The following is a 19,593-nucleotide window of genomic DNA, read 5'->3' as shown; positions in this document are numbered from 1 at the left end:
TGTTTGCACATCTTCCTTTGTGAAAGGTCTTTTTTTAAGTCTTTGACCCTTTTTTTATGAGTTGTTTGTAGGAGTGGTATATATATTCTGAATACAATTTTTTTGGTCAGATATGGGCATTGCAAATGTTTTATTTCAGTCAGTTATCTGTTTATTTTTAATAACCCCTTTGGCGGGATATTTTTTAAAACTTCATGCATGGAAAATATTTTATTTATTTTTATTCAGAAAATTTTTTGAAATATATTTGACATTTAACACTGGGTCAATTTAAGGTGTATAGCATGCTGATTTTATACATTTCTATATATTTTTCACTAAACTTTCTGTTTTGTATTGGAGTATAGTCAATTGGGGCTTCCCTAATGGCTCAGAGGGTAAAGCATCTGCCAGCAATGTGGGAGACCTGGGTTTGATCCCGGGGTTGGGAAGATCCCCTGGAGAAGGAAATGGCAACCCACTCCAGTATTCTTGCCTGGAGAATGCCATGGATGGAGGAGCCTGGCAGGCTACAGTCCACGGGGTCGCAAAGAGTTGGAAACGACTGAGGGACTTCACTTCACTTCATAGTCAATTAACAATGTTGTGATAGTTTCAGGTGGACAGCAAGTGACACATTTCTCTATTGTAATATGATTCCCATGGTAGCAATTAGCACCTCTATCTATCATATTACATAACGACCATTTATTTTGGGTGGTGGGGATAATCAAGTTCCAGTCTCTTAGCAAGTTTGATGATTATAATGCAATATGGTTGTCTACATGTGGACAAAACATCTTCAACAAAGATGAGGCTGGCAGGATGACATCCACTCCATTTTCTCCTTATACATGACCTGAGATCCTAAAGTATGTGCCTTTTTAGAGATCTGAACAATCATCTCTAGGACCCTGTAGCTAGAAAGTCTTCATTAGTTGCACAGTCCAAACTCCTCAGCCAAATGAGGAGACTGAGGATGGGGGACCAAGGTCACAAAGCAGAGACCACACAGCACGGCCATCAGAAAGCAAATCAAAGTGAGATATTTAAAGACCCGCTAAAGACAAACACAACTGCAACCATGCAAGCCCACATCACGTAATTTCTTTGGAATACGCTCATGATAAGATCACATTTCCATTTCCCTCTATGTTTTTCCGACAACAGCTCATGATACAATTTGTACAGCTCCTGGTAACTTTTACCGGGGAAAATTTTGGGGAAAAAAAAGGACCATGTTTCAAAGGTACCAGATCTGATAAAGAGGCAGAAATATTTACTCCATTATTTCAAGAGGCAGGTTCTTTGTTGCTCAGATACTTCCTGTTTTAAAAATAGCTTTCCACCACTGTTCCAGGACTAGAATGTCCTTTTAAATGAACTTGGCTTTGAAGATGTGATTTCATGTCATTGGAGCAAGTGTGTAGATAACCAATCATCCTTTGGTAAAATGCTGCTCAGACCAGCTACCCTGGACCCTTGGGTTCCGGTCCGACCATAGCTGGAGCTGGGTCGCTGGACCATGAAGGGGTTGGGAACCAGTTGCCATGGGTGGGAGCCTGGGGGGGAGGGCGCATCAGCCCCTAAACACTCCCAAGCACCAGGGTGGTAAATTGATGATGCTGCAGAATTACGAGCTGCCACCCATCTGACAGATGTGACTGGTAAAAGGAAGGTGTCAGTCTTGATTTAGGACTATGCCTGCTGGTTACGAGAGAAGGTCCCACAGGTCTTAGCTGCGGGCACTTGACCATGGAAGGGTGAAGTGATGTCATCACTGAACGGCTTTAAAGCACGTTTGCAGAGAGAGGGAGAGGAAGAAAGGGGTGGGTGAAGAGAACGTGGCAAAACCCAGAAAGTGAGGCCAGGTGAAGGGAGTTTATTGTACTCTTCTTGCTATTATGTTTGGAGAGTTTTCACAACAAAGTTTTTCAAACTGGATATCTTTGTTTTTCAGGAAAGGGTGTGAGTGTTCTCTGCCAAGGAAGAGGCTGAGCAAGAACCCACGGGAGTGTGAGTGGATTGGTGGATTTGAAGCTGGCTATTTACACAGCAGTTTCCCAGATGGTGCAGGGGTAAAGAATCTGCCTGCTGATGCAGGAGATGCAGGTTCAATCCCTGGGTGGGGAAGATCCCCTGGAGGAGGGCATGGCAACACACCCTAGTATTCTTGCTCGGAAAATTCCATGGACAGAGGAGCCTGGTGGGCTACAGTCACAAAGAGTTGGACACAACTAAGCATGCACACACATGCAAATTTAGACATCAAGGGTGTGTGTGTGTGCATGTGTGTGTACCTGGGGAAGAAGGAAACAGGGTTTAAAACTGGTTAAGGGGGGGGTCCCTTAACACCCCACTTACACCAAAGGACAGATCATCCAGACAGAAAAATAAGGAAACACCAGCCTGAAATGACACATTTCAGTTCAGTTCAGTTGTTCTGTTGTGTCCGACTCTTTGTGACCCCATGGACTGCAGCACGCCAGGCTTCCTGGTCCATCATCAACTTGCAGAGTTTACTCAAAATCACGTCCATCAAGTCGGTGATGCCATCCAGCCATCCCATCCACTGTTTTCCCTTTCTCCCACCTTCAATCTTTCCCAGCATCAGGGTCTTTTCACATGAGTCAGTTCTTCCCATCAGGTGGCCAAAGTAATGGAGTTTCAGCTTCAACATCAGTCCTTCCAATGAACACCCAGGACTGATCTCCTTTAAGATGGACTGGTTGGATCTCCTTGCAGTCCAAGGGATTCTCAAGAGTCTTCTCCAACACCACAGTTCAAAAGCATCAATTCTTTGGCACTCAGCTTTCCTTATAGTCCAACTCTCACATCCACACATGACTACCAGGAAAACCATAGTTTTGACTAGATGGACCTTTATTGGCAAAGTAATGTCTCTGCTCTTTAATATGCTGTCTAGATTGGTCATAACTCTTCTTACAAGGAGCAAGTGTCTTCTAATTTCATGGCTGCAGTTACCATCTGCAGTGATTTTGGAGCCCCCCAAAATAAAGGCTCTCACTATTTCCATTGATTCCCCATCTACTTGCCATGAAGTGATCGGACCAGATGCCATGATCTTAGCTTTCTGAATGTTGGGTTTTAAGCCAACTTTTCACTCTCCTCTTTCACTTTCATCAAGAGACTCTTCAGTTCTTCTTCACTTTCTGCCATAAGGGTGGTGTCATCTGCATATCTGAGGTTATTGATATTTCTCCCAGCAATCTTGATTCCAGCTTGTGCTTCCTCCAGCCCAGTGTTTCTCATGATGTACTCTGTATATAAGTTAAATAAGCAGGGTGACAATATGCAGCCTTGACATACACCTTTCCTGATTTGGAATCAGTCTGTTATTCCATATCCAGTTCTAACTGTTGCTTCCTGACCTGCATACAGATTTCTCAGGAGTAAGGTCAGGTGGCTTGGTATTCCCATCTCTTTAAAATTTTTACACAGTTTATTGTGATCCACAGAGTCAAAGGCTTGTGGTATAGTCAATAAAGTAGAAGGTGACGTTTTTCTGGAACTCTCTTGCTCTTTTGATGATCCAACAGATGTTGGCAATTTGCTCTCTGGTTCCTCTGCCTTTTCTAAATCCAGCTTGAACATCTGGAAGTTCATGGTTCACATACTGTTGAAGCCTGACTTGGAGAATTTTGAGAATTTGAGAAATTTGAGAATTTGGAGAATATTACTTTGCTAGTGTGTGAAATGAGTGCAATTGTGCAGTAATTTGAACATTCTTTGGCACTGCCTTTCTTTGGGACTGGAATGGAAACTGATCCTTTCCAGTCCTGTGGCCATTGCTGAGGCAAAAATAAGGAAACACCAGCCTGAAATGACACATTAGACCAGAGAGATTTACAGGAAGTCACCTACATATGAACAAGTCATTCTGAGAGCATGTTTGTAAGTCTAATTAGTTCAAAGTTAGCCTAGGTAACCAACTAATACAATCAGCTGTACCATACTGTACTGTAGTAGGTTTAGGATATTTTTCACACAAACAGTACATAAAAGACAAACACAAAAAAATAAACAGTTTTAACCTTACAGTACAGTACCACGGCTGACACACAGGGGCTGGCATCGAGTGAACAGGCAGGAAGAGTCACTGGCTGGAAGAGGGAGAGGAGGTGAGATGATGGAGCTGGAGGATCATCAGCAACAGGAGTCGGAGGGCAAGCTTCGGTTTCCCCCATGCCTGTGATTTCACTCACTCACGTTGATGGCACAGATTCTGGCCTTGAAGTAAAGGTACCGGCTTCCCTGGTGGCTCAGGTGGTAAAGAACCTGCCTGCAATGCGGGAGACACAGGAGACAGAGTTTGATCCCTGGGTTGGGAAGATCCCTTGGAGAAGGAATGGCAACCCACTCCAGTATTCTTGCCCAGGGAATTCTATGACAGAAGAAGCTGCTGGGCTCCAGTCCATGGGGTCACGAAGAGTCGGAAATGACTGAGTGACTAACACTTTCACCTTCACTACTGTACTCTACACAGTACTGTGAAGTACACAGAGGCACAACCATCTGTAGAGAAGGCACACACGTGACGACGGACACCAGACTCGTGAACTAACTTACATGACAGGACACGTGAACACACGTTTGCATTTTTTAAAAGTTCACAACTCGAAGTGTCCTAGATAAGGGACCTTGAGTTTTGAGGAGTGGTCAGCAGTGAGCAAGGGCTTCCTCAGAGGCTCAGAGGTAAAGAATCCGCCTGCAATGCAGGAGCCACAGGAGCCGTGGGTTTGATCCCTGGGTCGGGAAGATCCCCTGGAGGAGGGAATGTCACCCCACCCCAGTTCTTCTTGCCTGGAGAGTCCCATGGACAGAGGAGCCTGGCAGGCTACAGTCCCTAGGGTTGCAAAGAGTCGGACATGACTGAAGTGACTTAGCACGCATGCACATGGCTCTGAGCACCTCTGAGAGAGGTGGCCCAGTCAGATCCCCCACCCCAAAGGATATAATGGGACGAACAGCATGGGTTTTTAGATTTATTCTGATGGTTCTGCAGCAGGAAGGGAAAGCCTTATAAGGATTGCCTCCAGCCACATTCTAGAAACTGCTTCCTCTTCTAGAGAGGATTAGGGCCACATCAGAGGTTAGGAAGCCTACCAACCTCCCAGCAGGTACCAGGTCCCAGACCCAGATCACCTTCCACGGACACAAAGCAATCTCTCCCCTTCCAGGACCTCAGGGAGATTTACCAAAACTTACACTGTCCTGGTTGATCTCACTGCCCTAAATCTATTATTAAACTCCAGCTTATGGTTCACTTTCAATCTCACAGAGTACCGCTCTGATACACGATGGTGTGACTGAACACCTGGGTCTGAAAAGCTGTGTTTCCAACACAAACCTCTCAGACTTTCCTGGCAGCTGGGTGGTAAAGAATCCACCTGCCAACGCAGGGGGCAGGGGTTCAATCCCTGGTCCAGGAAGATTCCACACGCTGTGAGCAGCTCAGCCTGTGCCCCACACCTGCTCAGCCCACGGGCCGCGACTGCTGAGGCCCGTGTGCCCCAGAGCCTCTTCACCATAAGAGAAGTCACCGCAGTGAGAAGGCCCTGCACCTCGATGACGAGTAGACCCCACTCGCTGCAACGAGAGAAAGCCCTTGCAGAAATGAAGACCCAGTAGAGCCAAAAAATTAAAAACACCTGTCCCCAGGTGATGACGGTCAACATCAATGGTAGTGAATCCGGTTGATGACATGGACTCAATACGATGTGACAAGAAGGGCGTTTCACCCCAGAGGTCCTCCCCAAACTCGTCACCCCAGAGTAACCATGAGGAAAACATGCACACATCTCAACAGGAGACCACATACAAGACAGCAGACCACTCTGCACAACCGTCGAGGTTGTCAAAATCAAGGAAAGTCTTGAACAACTATCTCAGGCCAGAGGCACCTAGGGAGACACGACGACCATATGTCATGTGAAATATTGGGATAGAAAAGGGGCATCAGGGTGCAAAACTGACATATGAGCCAGGTGTGTGTGCCCAGCTCTTTGCGACCCCATGGACTGTAGCCCACCAGGCTCCCCAGGCCATGGCATTTCCCAGGCACGAATACTGGAGTGGGCTGCCATGCCCTCCTCCAGGGATCTTCCCGACCCATGGATCAAACCCGCATCTTTGGTGTCTCCTGGATTGGCAGGCCAATTCTTTATACTAGTGCCACTTAGGAAGCCCCATGAATCAGGTGCAGACTTTAATTAATAATCATGTCCCAATACTGGGTTCCTTTATATAACAAACATACCAGCCTGAGGTAAGATGTTAAAAAGAAAGGAAGTCATGAGGTGCTTATGGGAACTCTTCCTCTCCTCTTTGTGATTTTTCTGCACATCTAAAACTGGTCTAAAAAATTAAGTTTCCTAAAGTACAAAAACAAGCAAACAGATGCCTCTCTCAGAACGATTCCCTGGTTAGGCTAAAGCATCTGGGGTAGGAAGGGGGTTGTCAACAGCTGCCCAAGCTGAGGAAAGAAGGGGAGAAGACAGGGACTGGAGCCTAGAGACCCAGAACACGTTCTGAAAAGGAACTTCTCAAGAAAGGGCTTTTATGGGAATTCCCTGGGGGTCCTGTGGTGAGGACTCCACGCTTTCACTGCTGAGGGTGTGGGTTCAATCCCTTGTTGGGGATCTAAGATCCTGCAAGTTGTGAGCTTTGCGGAAAAACAAAAAGAGGGAGAGATAGAGAAGGGCTTCTAGGTAGCAGAGGGGCTCAGCCTGTGTGTGCCCTGCCATTTCCAGTAAAGGCTACTTCTGACGTGCAACACTCTGGGCCACGTTGGTCCTGGAAAGGGTGTCTCACCCCCTTCCTGCCTAGTTTTAAGGTCAGGGCTTCTCTACTCCATTTCTCTGTGCTCAGGCTGCTCAGAGGCATGCGTTTGGACCATCTTCACCTGAGAGATGTCGGTCGGCCTGGGCCGTCTTGTCTCCCTGGGGACATAAGAGGCCCAGCAGAAAGCAAACGTGTGACAGCCTCAGCTACTCCGGATGTCATCTCAACAGTGATGTCCATGCTTCTGGAAGGTTCTAGGGGTTTCTGGGGACTGCATGCTGGTGGAAGTCTCTCCCTGTGTGCCGATTCTGAATATGGGTGCCTGCTGAGGAGGCCCGCCCCGCCGGCCTTGCCCCTCGCACAGACTGGCTCCAGTGAACTGTACGGTGGGAATCTCAGTTCAAACGGCAGCATGGTGACTGAGGGCCACCTGCCCTGGTTACAGGGCAGGGAGGTCACCGCCGACCATTTCAGAAGCACTCTGCAATCGGAGCTACAGGGCAACCTCTGAAAACTTCCCAAACTGGCTTTTTTCTGTGGCCTCTGCTCAAACACTTAGAAATTTTTTTTCCCCCTTCAGTATTCGGGACCTTAGGTCCTCGACCAGGGATTGAACCCAGGCCTCTGCAGAGGCAGCATGGAGTCTTAATCCCTGGACTGCAGGGAACTCCTGCAGTCCATCATGTGTGGACCTTCATGCAAGGAAAACAACAGGTAAGTGGGGAAAAAAAAAAGGATTCTTCTGTTTTGTATTAAAATATTTTATATTAATCATTCAAACTTAATTTTTATACAATGAATGCATACATCACCGGGGTGTCTGTCTGGTAGGGGAGTCAGGGAGGCATCGGCTGGATGTGCCCGGGTGTGAGCAGCGGGTGAGGGTAAGGAGACAGGCGCTTCCTCTGCTCGCCCCGTGCTCTGCCTGTCAGTTCCAGGAGGGAGGCGGGGGTGTCACAGCGAACAGGTGGGTCCTTGGCCTCTCCTCGGGCCTCCCTCTGCTGGGGTGTCTCCTCTTCCTGGGTGAGGCATCCAGTGCCCAGGGCTCTCTGACCAGCAAGTCCTTGACGTAACAGTGGCTGTGACTCGGGGACCACCAAGAGCGAGTGTGTGTGTATATGTAGGGATTACCACGTCCTCTCCTGCCGCATGCCCGACCCCTGTCCATCCTGCCTCCGGGCACTTGACAGTGGGGCCGCACCTAGGCAGCGGGCATGTCGGCCTTGCTGAGTGCAATGGCCAGCTCCAGGTCTTCCTGCTCCTGCCGCCGCAGCCGCGCCAGCCTCTCCTGCTCCGCCTTCTCGCTCTCCCGCTTGGCCCATGCCAGCTGCTGCTCCTCATTGCCAAACTGCAAAGGAAAAACGGAGGGTGGGTTACACGGTCCCTGAAATGGTGCCTGCCTGCCAGCTGGCTGGGGCAGAGAGGATGTGGAGGTCTGCCGTGGGGGGATCGCGGGTGTGGGGAAACGCCAGGCTGGGATGTGTTGGGAGGGGTGCCTGATGTGCGGGGGGTGAAAACCAGGAAAAGCCAGAAGCCGCCTCTTGGTTGGTGATGCAGAGAGGACGCACATGCCCCAGTCCTGACCCCCAGTCTGGAAGGTGGTTACATGCACTGAGACACATGGGGCTGAGTCTGACCTTAACCTCCACCTCCACCTCAGAGAGAAACCAGATGCCCCATCCCTGCTGGGAGCTGAAGCAGGCAGAGGCCAGGGATCAGATTAGGGACATTGAGAGACTTCCGGGGACACCCCCCCCACCCCCCCTCCGGCCTGGAGGAGGCTTCACAGGGGGTGGGGGGCGGAGACAGAGAAGCTCTACTGGGCCTCCTGTTGGGGGATGGCACGGTCATCTTGAAGTAGCTGGGGAGCAGAGTCAGCTGAACCCCAAGGAGATGGGACGCTGAACCCACAGAGCCTGGGCCTCCATGACAGGCCATGATGCCTGGGCGAGAGGCGCTGGGGCTGGAGACTTCACACTCAAATAGATCTCCGAGTCTCCAACGTGTTCAGGGGCCTTGAGGCCAAACGAGATGACAGGGTCCCGAGATGCGGTAGCTCTGTCTCAGCCACAGTCCCAGAGGCTCTGGGAGATGCTAAGAGCCACTTTGTACTTGAACATTCACAGGAGCCCTTGGCAATCACACGGTCATTTGGTCCAGGAGTTTTTCATTCTTGGTGGTGGGCGGGGGCGGTGGGGGTAGGGGTCCTTTTCCAAAAGGTGCAACTTTTAAAAAATTTTTTTTAAACAAAGGAAGAAACCGTTTTGATCCCAAGATGATGGTTTAGTCGCTAAGTTGTGTCCAACTCCTGCGACCCCAGGGAATGTAGCCTGCCAGGCTCCTCTGTCCATGGGATTCTCCAGGCAAGAATTATTGGAGTGGGTTGCCACTTCCTTCTCCAGAGATGGGTGATTTCAAACCATTCAAGCGATGGACTTAGAGCTCTATGTAAAGGAAAGGCAGACGTCACACGCTCTCCCCCTGGCGGGAGTCCCCAGCCCCAGAGGCCCCCTAGTCACTGTGCTCTGTCTCCAGGTGGGGTGCCTCCGGCATCGCTGACCCCCAGCAGAGCTGCAGCCCGTTTGGGCCCCTAGCCTGCCTGGGTCGGCATCTCTCCTCTATGTGGAGAAGTCAGCTGAACCCCAAGGATCTGGGACAGTGAACCCATGTGCCCCAGAAAGGAGCTAAGATTTTCTCAAGGACACTCCAGGGACAAGCAAAGTGGGGCAATGGGACTGGCCGTTTGTCAATGTTTCATGACCGTTTGTCAATGTTTCACTAGTCTTGGGGTGATGGGGCCAGACAACGGGGACTGGGCAGGGGAGGGCTGGCCTGGGGGAGCCTGGTTAGGAGCCAGGTGTGGCCCCGAGGAGGGGGAGGAGATGGGACAGCCCAGAAGGCCTCCCTCCACCTGTCTGGGGAGTCAGGCAGGGGCAGATGAGGGTCAGTGTGAAGAGGAGCCGCCCTCCGGGCACAAAGGTCAAGTCCTGGTTTCTTAGAGAAATGGCCCAGAAAAACACTCAGGGATCAGATGGGTCTCCAGATTGAACTCTTGAAAGCCAGTCCCCGCCCCTCGTATTTCCACCACTAGCCACAGATAACTGCCCTCCCCTCCCCACCTTTGGGGAATTTTCCAACACCTCTTCAGTAGGAAAACAAGGAAAGAACAACAAATGCAGATGGGAACGACTCCACGGTGCCACTGACAGTGGTGGGAGGGGACAGGCAGCTGGGCGGACAGGGGACCTCGCCCTCGCCAGCCTGGAGGAGCAGGCGGGCAGCGGAGGGCCAACGAGAAGCAGGCCAGCACCTCGGTGGGGCCTGCTCAGCCCGGCAACCTCCTGCTCCAGGAGTCTGTGAGTTCAAAGCAAACGTGCCGACGGGAAAGTTCTAGATGGCTTCGGGGAGGACTCGTTGGAGGCGAGCTTAGGCTCCAGGATGCAGACTCACAGCGGGCACGCGGTCGGAGGCAGAATCAAGGCAGCGGCTTCTCTGTGGCTCCCTCCGCGTCTAGAATGAGCAGCGCATCCCCTCTCGGCCCTGGCGGCGGCCCGCGCCCAGGCCACGCCCTGGTCCTCGACCCGGATGCGTCAGGTGCGTCACGTGCCTGCCCGACTCTGGAACACCTGCGCGCACAGGGCTGCTCGGCGAATGGCCAGCTCCGGTTCTTACTTCATTCATGACGGCGAGGGGCCGAGGCGACCCGACAGGTCGTGAGCACTCCGCCCCCTTGAGACACCTCACACAGCGGGCCCGATAGACTCTGGGTGGGTTGATTTTGGCGGCCTCTCCGTGGAAATCTGAGGGTCAGAGCCCTCCGCACGTGAAGTAACAGCACCATTCCTCCACGGGGATGGACAACGTGTGCGCCCCGCCTGCTGTCACCACGCGTGGGGACACTTCTCGCCGCTTCCCGTTAGCTCGGTCATCCTGCTGTTGAAAACACATCCAACTCGTCTGACGAGGCAAAGCGCAACTTATCCCATCCGATATTTGCTCTTAATGCGGACTTCCGAAAGAAAGCGCTGTTTGGCTCACCTAGAAATACGACTTCCTAATAAAACACATTTGCCTGAGACAGAAAAGGCTCCTTTTAAAAGAAACACCAGAGAGGTTTCCTGTTAGCCGCTACAAGCACAAGAAACCCATTGATGGAGACTCGGGGTCTGTAAATCCGAGGGTTCCAGAGAGGCAGCGCTGGGGCGCCAAGGGGGCGGGGGAGCGGGACTGGGTACTCGCGTGACACTGGCTTCTCTGACCGCCAACGCGGACCAGGCTGCTTCAGCATGGGTTCACAACACGTCCTGCCGGCATGCTTAGAACATCTGATCTTAAGAGTCACATTGCCAGGTTGCTGGGCACTCTGAGTCTCCCCCAGGAAGCTGAAGTACACAGACTCGAGGAACCAGCTTTGGCCTTCTTTGAGTTGGCACCTATCCCTCAGGTCCAGTGAACAAAGACACCATCAGGCAATGGACCAAGTCCCTGGACGCCAGGAACATGAAAGACACTCCCCAGAGGTGGGGCAGTTCTGTGTGACTGAGGGGACAACACGAATCAGCTAGGTGTCCTGCCTTCCCCCACTTCCCCACATTGCAAGGGGCTGAACCTCCCAGTCAGCTGATTTCCCCCTGGGAAGACTGGGGTGTCTGAAGTGGGAAAGGTGATTTTAAACATAAGACAGCAGGGCTGCAGACTGAGTGCAAGTCTATCAGTCGTGTCCGAATCTTTGAGACCCCAGGGACTGTAGCCCGCCAGGCTCCTCTGTCCATGGGATTCTCCAGGCAAGAATACTGGAGTGGGTTGCCATGCCCTCCTCCAGGGGATCTTCCCAACCCAGGGATCAAACCCAGGTCTCCTGTATTGCAGGCGGTTTCTATACCACCAGAAAACTGGCAGAACCCAATTCCTCGCCTGGAACTGAGGGTGACTCAACCCCGCGGGTGTTTTAAAATAGGAAGTTAACAACTGTGCTGAAATGCCCAGAAATGATGAACTAAATGATAATTTGAAATTTGGGGGGTTAAAAAAAAAAAAGTGTTCCAAAAACCAGCCATTGGGGGCAGGAGGGAACTGTAAGAAATAAAACTGTGTATTTCAGAGAGAGAACAATCATTTCTTCAAACTGCTGTTCAAAATCCACTTACCCTTCCCCCCTACCCTAAACACAGTACCCGAGTCACACGTGAATAGCTCAGTTTTTTTCCATCAGTGTTTCTTTTTTTTTTTTTAACCAAAAAATAGAAGCAGTGCTATTCAAGAAACTGTAGATAAAGCGGGTTTTGTTTCTGGCTTTTATTTAACAATATCACCATTTGTATATATCCAGTGTGCACTGGCTGTCAACAAAACCAGGCCAACTGCAGTTGTAAAATATTTACAGGTTGCCAAGAGCCAGGAACGTGTCAGCATCTTGGGCGATTTCAATAAGCCACAGCCTAGCTGTGCATGAGCTGGATCTGACATGAATCAGGCGTGCGCTGGGCACAGGAACGGCGGTGCTTGCTTTAAGACAGACATTCTAGGAGATGAAGCATCTATAAACAATACACCTCACACCTAACGAGGAAACAAGGTACTCTGTCAAACCGAGCGAAGAAAGCCTTCTTAAAAACAACATTAGGAGCGCAACAGACAGGGAAACTGTTTCTGGGAAGACAACGTCTGAAGCTCTGAGAACAAGACCTTTGGGTACTCATGAGGGTGCTGAAAGTACACTAACATGAAAGTCTTTTACAGCCTGGAATCTTTTTTTCAAACCGAGACACAGAGCCAGGCTTTCAAAATCCCCGGGTTAGCTTCTGAAAAGACATTTCACTCTGCTAAACGGCTTTCTGAGTTTTGGTTTTGTTTTTTTTTTTCTTTCTCCCTGCACAAGGAAGGGGCTTCAGAGCGGCTGTTCTAGGTTGCACTTCAGTTTTCTCCATAGCTGATAAAAAGTTTTTTTAAAACAAATCAAACTGCTTTCCCTTGGTGTGACCTGCCTGGATCCTTGCTGCCCTAAACTGGGACCGTGAGAACTCTCGCACAGAGACTTTTTTAGGACAGCAGCACCCAGGTGTAACTTTAGCGATCTTGTTTTCGTACTTCAGAAGTGTTTGACGTGGTGGCTTCCCCCTCCTCCTAAAAAAATGAACGAACACAAAAGTCTCTGGGCAACAGAACTACTACAGAGAGTCTACCACGAAAGATAAAGAAACAGGCATTCTGGGCCGTCCTGCCGGAAGGAAAGTGCATCCTCATCACAGAGTATCCAAACCAGTGCTCTTTTTCTCTTTTATTGAGAAACCATTTTTTTCTTACAGCAAGCAGCAGCACAGAATAAATAACACAGGTGATGGCATGAGGTTCCGGGAGACTTGGGGCCAGGAGGAGGTTTGCCATTTGAAAGAGACAAATAATAATAATAATAATGATAACCCCAAGGAAGTTGCAAGCGGAGCAGGGGGGAGGAAGGGATGGCATGGAAGGCGGAGAACTCAACTTACAGAGGTGAAGTCTGCAAAGCCCAAAGAGGAGGCTTTAGAAGGTTTAGCTGAAGAGGAGGGAGCAAATGGATCTTTTCCACTAAACGGGTCCCCAAACCCCTTTTTATTTTGGAACGGGTCACTGCTGTCGGCCCCAAGTGGCTGGAATGGATCAGGGGGTTCGGTAAAGTCTGCAGAACCAAGCTGGCTTACGGGTGTACTTTTACCTAGAAAATTTAGGAGAGAAAAAAAAAGGAGAAAAAAAAAAAAAAGAAGAAGAAATTCAAGTTACTGACCAGGGACAGAACAAGGGTCCTGACTGAGGAGCCGGGCGCCAGCTCCCTGGGAAGCTCTATCCTTCCCTTGGAAAGAGCTGGAATGTGGTTTGTGGGACGGACTCCGGGGGAATCGGCGCGGGTCTCCGCTTTCCTCTCCCTTTATCCCGGAGGCTTAATGGTTTTGTGGGCGGTCCTAGAAAACCACTTCAGATGACCCTTCTCCCCTCCCCATCCACCACAGCTAAAATTTACATCATCTTTAGAAAGCTCACATGCAGGCGTGTTTCAAAGTGATTCATTTTAGCAGGGCAACACATTCACGATCACACTGAATTTTTACAAAGTCATAGTCGAGCAGAAAAAGAGCACTGTAAGAACCCAACAATTAAAAAAAAAGGGTGGAGGATTACTTGCAACTAAACAAACAGGAAGGATGGGGAATTAGTTTCACAACGTGATGTGGAGTTAGCCATGTTAGTGGTGAGGATCTCTATGCAGCTAACCAGACAAACCCACTCGGCCATCCTGAGTTTAAATTCGTCCTGGGTTGAAATTCATTTCCGTCTCCTGGGTCTGTCCCTTTGGCTCCAAGGGGCAGGCTTTGGGATTTTGTGGGCTCTTGCTGAGAGGGCGGCTCTGGGAGGCCCAGGTCCCAGCAAGGCAGCTCTCCATGAGGACACGGGAGACAGGTGTTTAGAATGGGTGGGAAATGAGGCTGTGAGGCTACACTTGGGGGGTGTGGCCCAAGGACGAGGGGCTTCTCCCGGCAAGTCCTGCCGACATGTCAGAACCATCCATGAGCCACCAGACTCCTCTCCGGGAGTTTGGCAAGGGGGGGGGGGGGGGGCCACAGGATGAGCCTGCAGGATCTGCTGGGTTTGGAGGCCAGGTTCCTGCCTGATACCATTCATTTGCCCAACAGCTTTACTAACGTACCCAGGGGGTGAGACAGTCAATTCGGCAGCTCTGTGTCCAAGCCCAGGCTAGGGCATACTTAACATGATTCTGATCTGTTAACTGAGTTGCCCGTGTTTTGGTCTTGCAATTCTAAAACTAATGTGCGAGAAGCCAAAAGCCTAGGGCCACACTCCATACAGAACCCTGGACACCAGCTGCACGTCCAGAGGCAGGCCCTGGCCCTGAGTCACGCCTGCCCTGTCTGCGGCGCCTCAGCAGAGGGCACCTGCTTTCCCACCCTGCTGGCCTCTGCCACGGCACCTGCCCGCACATCCGTCTCCATGCCCAGCTCCAAGACCACGCTCTCTGACGCTGCTTCCTAGGGCCACATTTCTGAGGGTCCCCAGGGGTCCCTGAGGACTTCTGCCTGTCCCCTTGAGTTCTGAGACCCAGACCAGGCCCAGTGCCTCAGGCCCAGCTGGCCTGCTTCTGTCTGGGAAGTGGGCACAAAGGGTCAGGGGTCAGAGCCCGTGACTGATGCCCTACTGTGGGCACAAGCAGGGCTCGGCACACGCGGGGCCTGTGACAACCTGACCTCAGGCCCCTCTGGATACATGAGTTTTTTTACTTGTCACTTGACCCAGCAGCTGGGCGGCCCTAAGGTACAAAGGCCGCCCCGACTCGGTCAGTTCATTTCCGAACCTCGAGTCACCAGAAGTGTGGTTCTGCCCCCAGGAGAGCCCACAGAGAAGAGACGGGGTGGAGCCCACCAGAAGCGGCGGTGAAAATCCCCACGCCCCCTCCCACCTGAGCTGGGACTTCTGGGTGGGCGGGGATGCCAGTAGTGTGGCTGGGACGCAGAGGCCCCGAGCCACGCCCGCCCCCGAGAGCAGCCGCTGGTTTCTGTCTGCATGTGTAAGGAAATGCTGAGAGTCTTGACTTTCCGAGGCTCGCACAGGGCTCTTGAGACACAGGCAGCTCTGCACCCGGCTCTCCGTCACCTCCTGAGGCTGCATCAGAGGACTGTGCCTGTGCCCGTGGCCTCATGGGGCCCCCGTGCTGACCTCTGACCTTCCCAGGCTCTAACTGTCATAGACAGCACAGCCTCGCCCACGTGTGTCTATTTATAGGAGACGTTCCCTGCTGGCTCAGACGGTAAACAAACTGCCTACAAGGCAGGGGACCCGGTTCGATCCCTGGATTGGGAAGATCCCCTGCAGAAGGAAATGGCAGCCCACTCCAGTACTCCTGCCTGGAGAATCCCCTGGACAGAGGAGTCTGGAGGGCTCCAACAGTCCGTGGGGTTGCAAAGAGTTGGACACGACTGAGCGACTCACACTTTCACACACTTTCTGGAGGTGGGGCTGTGGGTCGGGAGGCGTGCCCACTGCGGCCTGACCTTCCTAGTACCTGCCCCAGGCTCTGACAGGAGACACCCTGACTTAGAAGGGAGGGGAGAGGGAAGGCTGCCGGCTTGGGGAGGCTGTAGGAGTTTCCCGGTGGTGGCCACAAGTCAGGTCAGAGTCAACCACGAGGCTCAGTGGGCCAGGCGAACTTCTCTCTGCTGACACCCCAGGATGGGCCCCACCTGCTGGAGCAGGGACACTTCCCCAGAAGGGCGGGCCAAGTCCACTGTGCAGGGCGGTGGGAACGAGGTCCCCTCTTCCCCAGAGCAGCTGGCTCATTCAAGTGAAGTCCTGGGGGCTGTGCCCACACAGCACCTTCTGTACAGACCGGGTTCTCTCCTTCTGGCCCCTCCTCTCCTATTTGTGACAGAACCACAGACTTCGGGCGGCTCCCCCCTGAGCTGGCCTCCTGGCTGATGGCTTTGCTCTCCCTCCCAGACCTCAGCCCCGTGGGCTTCAGACCACAGGGAGACCTGATCTGGGTGCCGGCCTGAAGAGCCACCTCCCCCAAGCTCATCTTCCTTCCACAGCAGCCTACTCCCTGGCCCAAGGGATGAGCTGATGGCTGAGCGTGGGCCCCCTGGGCTGGCACTGCAGGCAGAGGAGAGCCCCTCTTCGGAGGCGAGCAGGCAGCCCGCCCCATAGCGCGTCAACTCCAGGTTGTGCAGCCGGGAGCAGTGACTGAACGGGAAGCCAGGCAGATCACGGGGGTCCCTGAGCAAGGAGGAGGGTGGGCGTGAGCCCCGGGAGCTCGGGTCCCCACAGTGGCGCCACCCCCAAGGCAAGTGGTCCTCGCCTCTCCTGGGTCCCCGGGAACCGCGCCTGCCACAGTCCCTGGACAGCCCACTCTCTCAGCTTTCAGCCCCGCGGGCCCGCCGCGCTCAGTGAGGCGGCCTTTTAACTCAGTGCTGCGCCGACCCTGCCGAGCTCTCCCCAGGGCTTTGGGAGCACCCACCCCAGCCCCGGCCATCCCGCCCCGGCCCAGTGCAGTGCCCTGCGCTCACTGCTCCCCAGGCAGGAGCGCCCCTCCCTACGTGGGTGCCGAGCACGCAGAGGCCACCCTCCCCACTTCTGGCTCAGACACCGCTGCAGCCCTCGTCGTGCTGTCTTTAGGTCACTCGCCGTGTATTTTCTCTCTTGCCTAAGAAAACACAAGCTCCAGAAGGCAGAGTGCTTGGCTGCCCACAGCTGTGTCCCGGCTTCACGGACCGCTCTGCTGACAGAGCTTTCTAACATGCAAGCTCCACCGTGGCGAGCTCGGAAAGCCCCCACAAAACCCTTCCCCATCTCGTCCCAAGCCATACCTCGCTCCCCCAGGACCCCAGGCCAGGGCTTCTCTCCACACAGTCCCTCTGCCTTAAGTGCCTGAGACCCACCATCTCCCTAGGCCTGTGTTCAGCCCTCCTGGCCCAGCCCTGGGCAGGGAGTGGGCTGTGGACCCCTGGAAGACGGGGAGGAACATGGCAACCACCCCCTCCAGCCTCAGCTTCCATTTCCATGAAATGGGGTTGTGATGGGATGAACTGGTCCGGCACCCCCAATTCATTATGCTCAGGTCCTCTCCCCCGGTACCTCAGGCTGTGGCTGTCTTTGCACATGGGATATTTGCAGAGGTAATCAAGTTAGAGTGAGGTCCTCTGAGTGGGCCCTAATCCAACAGGACTGGTGATCTTGGGAGAAAAGAGGACAGCAGGACACAAATTCACAGAGGGGAGACCGTGGGAAGGCACGAGGGTGGGCGCCGTCTACAAGCCAACCAGAGCAGCCTCAGGAGAAACCAGCCCGGACCACACCCTGATCTCAGACTCCCAGCCTCCACAGCTGTGGATGGTCCATTTCGGCCGTCTCAGCTGCCCAGGCTGCGGTATGGTGGCCCTAGGATACTTGGGCGGGATAAAAGAGCGTCCGCAAGCCATCGCCACCAGAGCTGGGGTCGGCCCCTGAGGGGGCTGTCTGCTTTTGTAAATCACCTTTTACTAGTCTGCCAACGCCAGGCTGGCGTAGCTCCAATACCCAGAGGTAAGGACAGCTCCACCCCGCCATGAGCTCCGCAAAGAAACTGAGAACCCTGCCTGCAGAGTTGCTCAGATGCCCACCACGCAGTGCGGCTGGGTGGGTGTGTGCAGCCCCCATGCAGGGGTGGCCTCTGCTTGAACTGCCAGTTCTCTGCACTGGCCCCCCACCTGTCAGGCTCCCTCAAACCCTCCATGCAACCTCCCCCTGCCACGGTGGAGCAGTGCCACAGCCCAGGCGTGCCCCCCTAGAGAAGAACCCCCCCGGCAGGATACACCCTGACGCAGACGTCGCCTTGCTTTCCAAACCCCAAGGGGTGGCGTCATCAAAGACTGATTGTGAATACAGACAGGATCCTGAGCGAACCCTGTGCCGGGGGCCCCTGGGACACCTGCAGCCTTCCCCGGGCCCCGAGGGACGGGGCCTCACCTGCCAACCGAGCCAGTGCATGAGACTCTGCCAGGGTGCCCAGGGGGGTGGCCTTCTAAGGCACGGGCATGCTGGCCTCGGCAGGCACGGTCCCTGCAGCCCAGCCACAGCGGTCTCCCTCCCACAGATACCTCCACCAGGCAGACCCCCTGTACCATCCAGCACGGCAAATGTCCACGCACGCCTAATGGGGTCGACTGACCCCAGCCAGGCCCTGAGAGTGACCACAGCAGTGCACATCTTCAAATACACCATCACCCACTTCTGTGCCGCCTTTTTTTTTTTTTTTTTTTTTTTAATTAAGAAGAGCTTCCTCCCCTGATTTAGGGCTTTTCTTTTTTTTTAAATCACTTTGGGGCCAGGGGCTGGGGGTGGGGGGCAGTTAAGAATCCAGCCGGCAAGAATGTCAAGCTGAGGTTTCTAACAAGCACGGAGATGATCGGGGAGATCTTGAAAGGAGGCACTCACACCCAAGAACGGCCCGGGGCCTGGTTTTGCTCGGCTGCCGAAACCGTTGTTATTTAGAAATCATGACTGTGTTAATACGAAACCAGGGCACATCAACTGCTCCTGTTTTGGAGTGGTGGTGGCGGAGGGGAAACGGTTTTTTCTCGGTTATCTGTTTTTATGCTCGGGCATCGAGGCTGAATTATCGGACCTGACACGTGCAAAACTGGTGGCCTCCCAGCTTCGGCCTGACACGACGCTCCCGAGCAGAGAAGCCTTTCACAAAAGACACCCTTGCCCTGACTGCCCTTGGTCCACAACACTTCCCACTCTGAGCCCCCGTTTATTTTTAGCAGCTACACTTTTCATACATTCTGGGGCTGGTTCCTGCTTTTATGTAACCACTTCTGCTAAGTCCTTAATTGTTTTTTTCTGAAGTGGTGCTCATATTAAACGTGACAGGGTAACTCAGTCTGCCTCCGTGCCCCTGGGCAGAACTGCTGCCCACTTTTACGCCTTTCTGTGGCTCCGGGCACCAAGAGTGAAGGAAAGAGGCTTGTCTGGGGGGTGTTTCAGAGAAGAGAACACAAATCTTTTTTTTTTTCCCCCCTTAAATTTTGGTATAAAACTAATAACCAGGATGACACCTGGCCTGCCATTCCTAGACATCTGCCCAGGACAGGGAGGCATGAGTGGACAGGAGGATGTGACTGTAGACAATCAGATAAAGACCCTCCCCCAGCCCGGGGCTGGAAGCTGCTGCTGAGCCCCCCAGTGACTCCCCAGCACTCAGCGGAGGCTTCATTACCAGGGTGGGGGAACCAAGGTTGAAGACAGGACAGAATACGGCTTATTTGAAACCGCAGCAGTTTC

The 19,593-nt window shown here is 52.8% G+C and overlaps 1 protein-coding gene across 15 annotated transcripts in view; it reads right to left on the bottom strand.

Moving 5' to 3' along the window:
* Positions 1-7,538: 7,538 nt before the first annotated feature.
* The window catches only part of EPS15L1 (epidermal growth factor receptor pathway substrate 15 like 1), a 105,387-nt gene continuing 93,332 nt past the window's right edge, over positions 7,539-19,593 (bottom strand). For 9 of the 15 annotated variants that reach the window (XM_065917504.1, XM_065917508.1, XM_065917509.1 and 6 more), the window contains 2 exons: positions 13,272-13,477; positions 7,539-8,131 (listed from right to left, as the gene is read on the bottom strand). In XM_065917504.1, coding sequence (XP_065773576.1) covers positions 7,985-8,131; positions 13,272-13,477 — 353 coding nt within the window. In that variant the 3' untranslated portion in view covers positions 7,539-7,984. Of the gene's footprint in view, positions 8,132-13,271; positions 13,478-19,593 lie in introns of those variants that run through there. The other 6 variants (XM_065917516.1, XM_065917518.1, XM_065917514.1 and 3 more) reach the window with 4 other exon arrangements.

The sequence above is a fragment of the Muntiacus reevesi genome, chromosome 1 (assembly GCF_963930625.1).
Source record: "Muntiacus reevesi chromosome 1, mMunRee1.1, whole genome shotgun sequence".
Classification (NCBI taxonomy): domain Eukaryota; kingdom Metazoa; phylum Chordata; class Mammalia; order Artiodactyla; family Cervidae; genus Muntiacus; species Muntiacus reevesi.
Note: the sequence above shows the minus strand (reverse complement) of the source record. Positions and strands in the feature narration are given on the sequence as shown.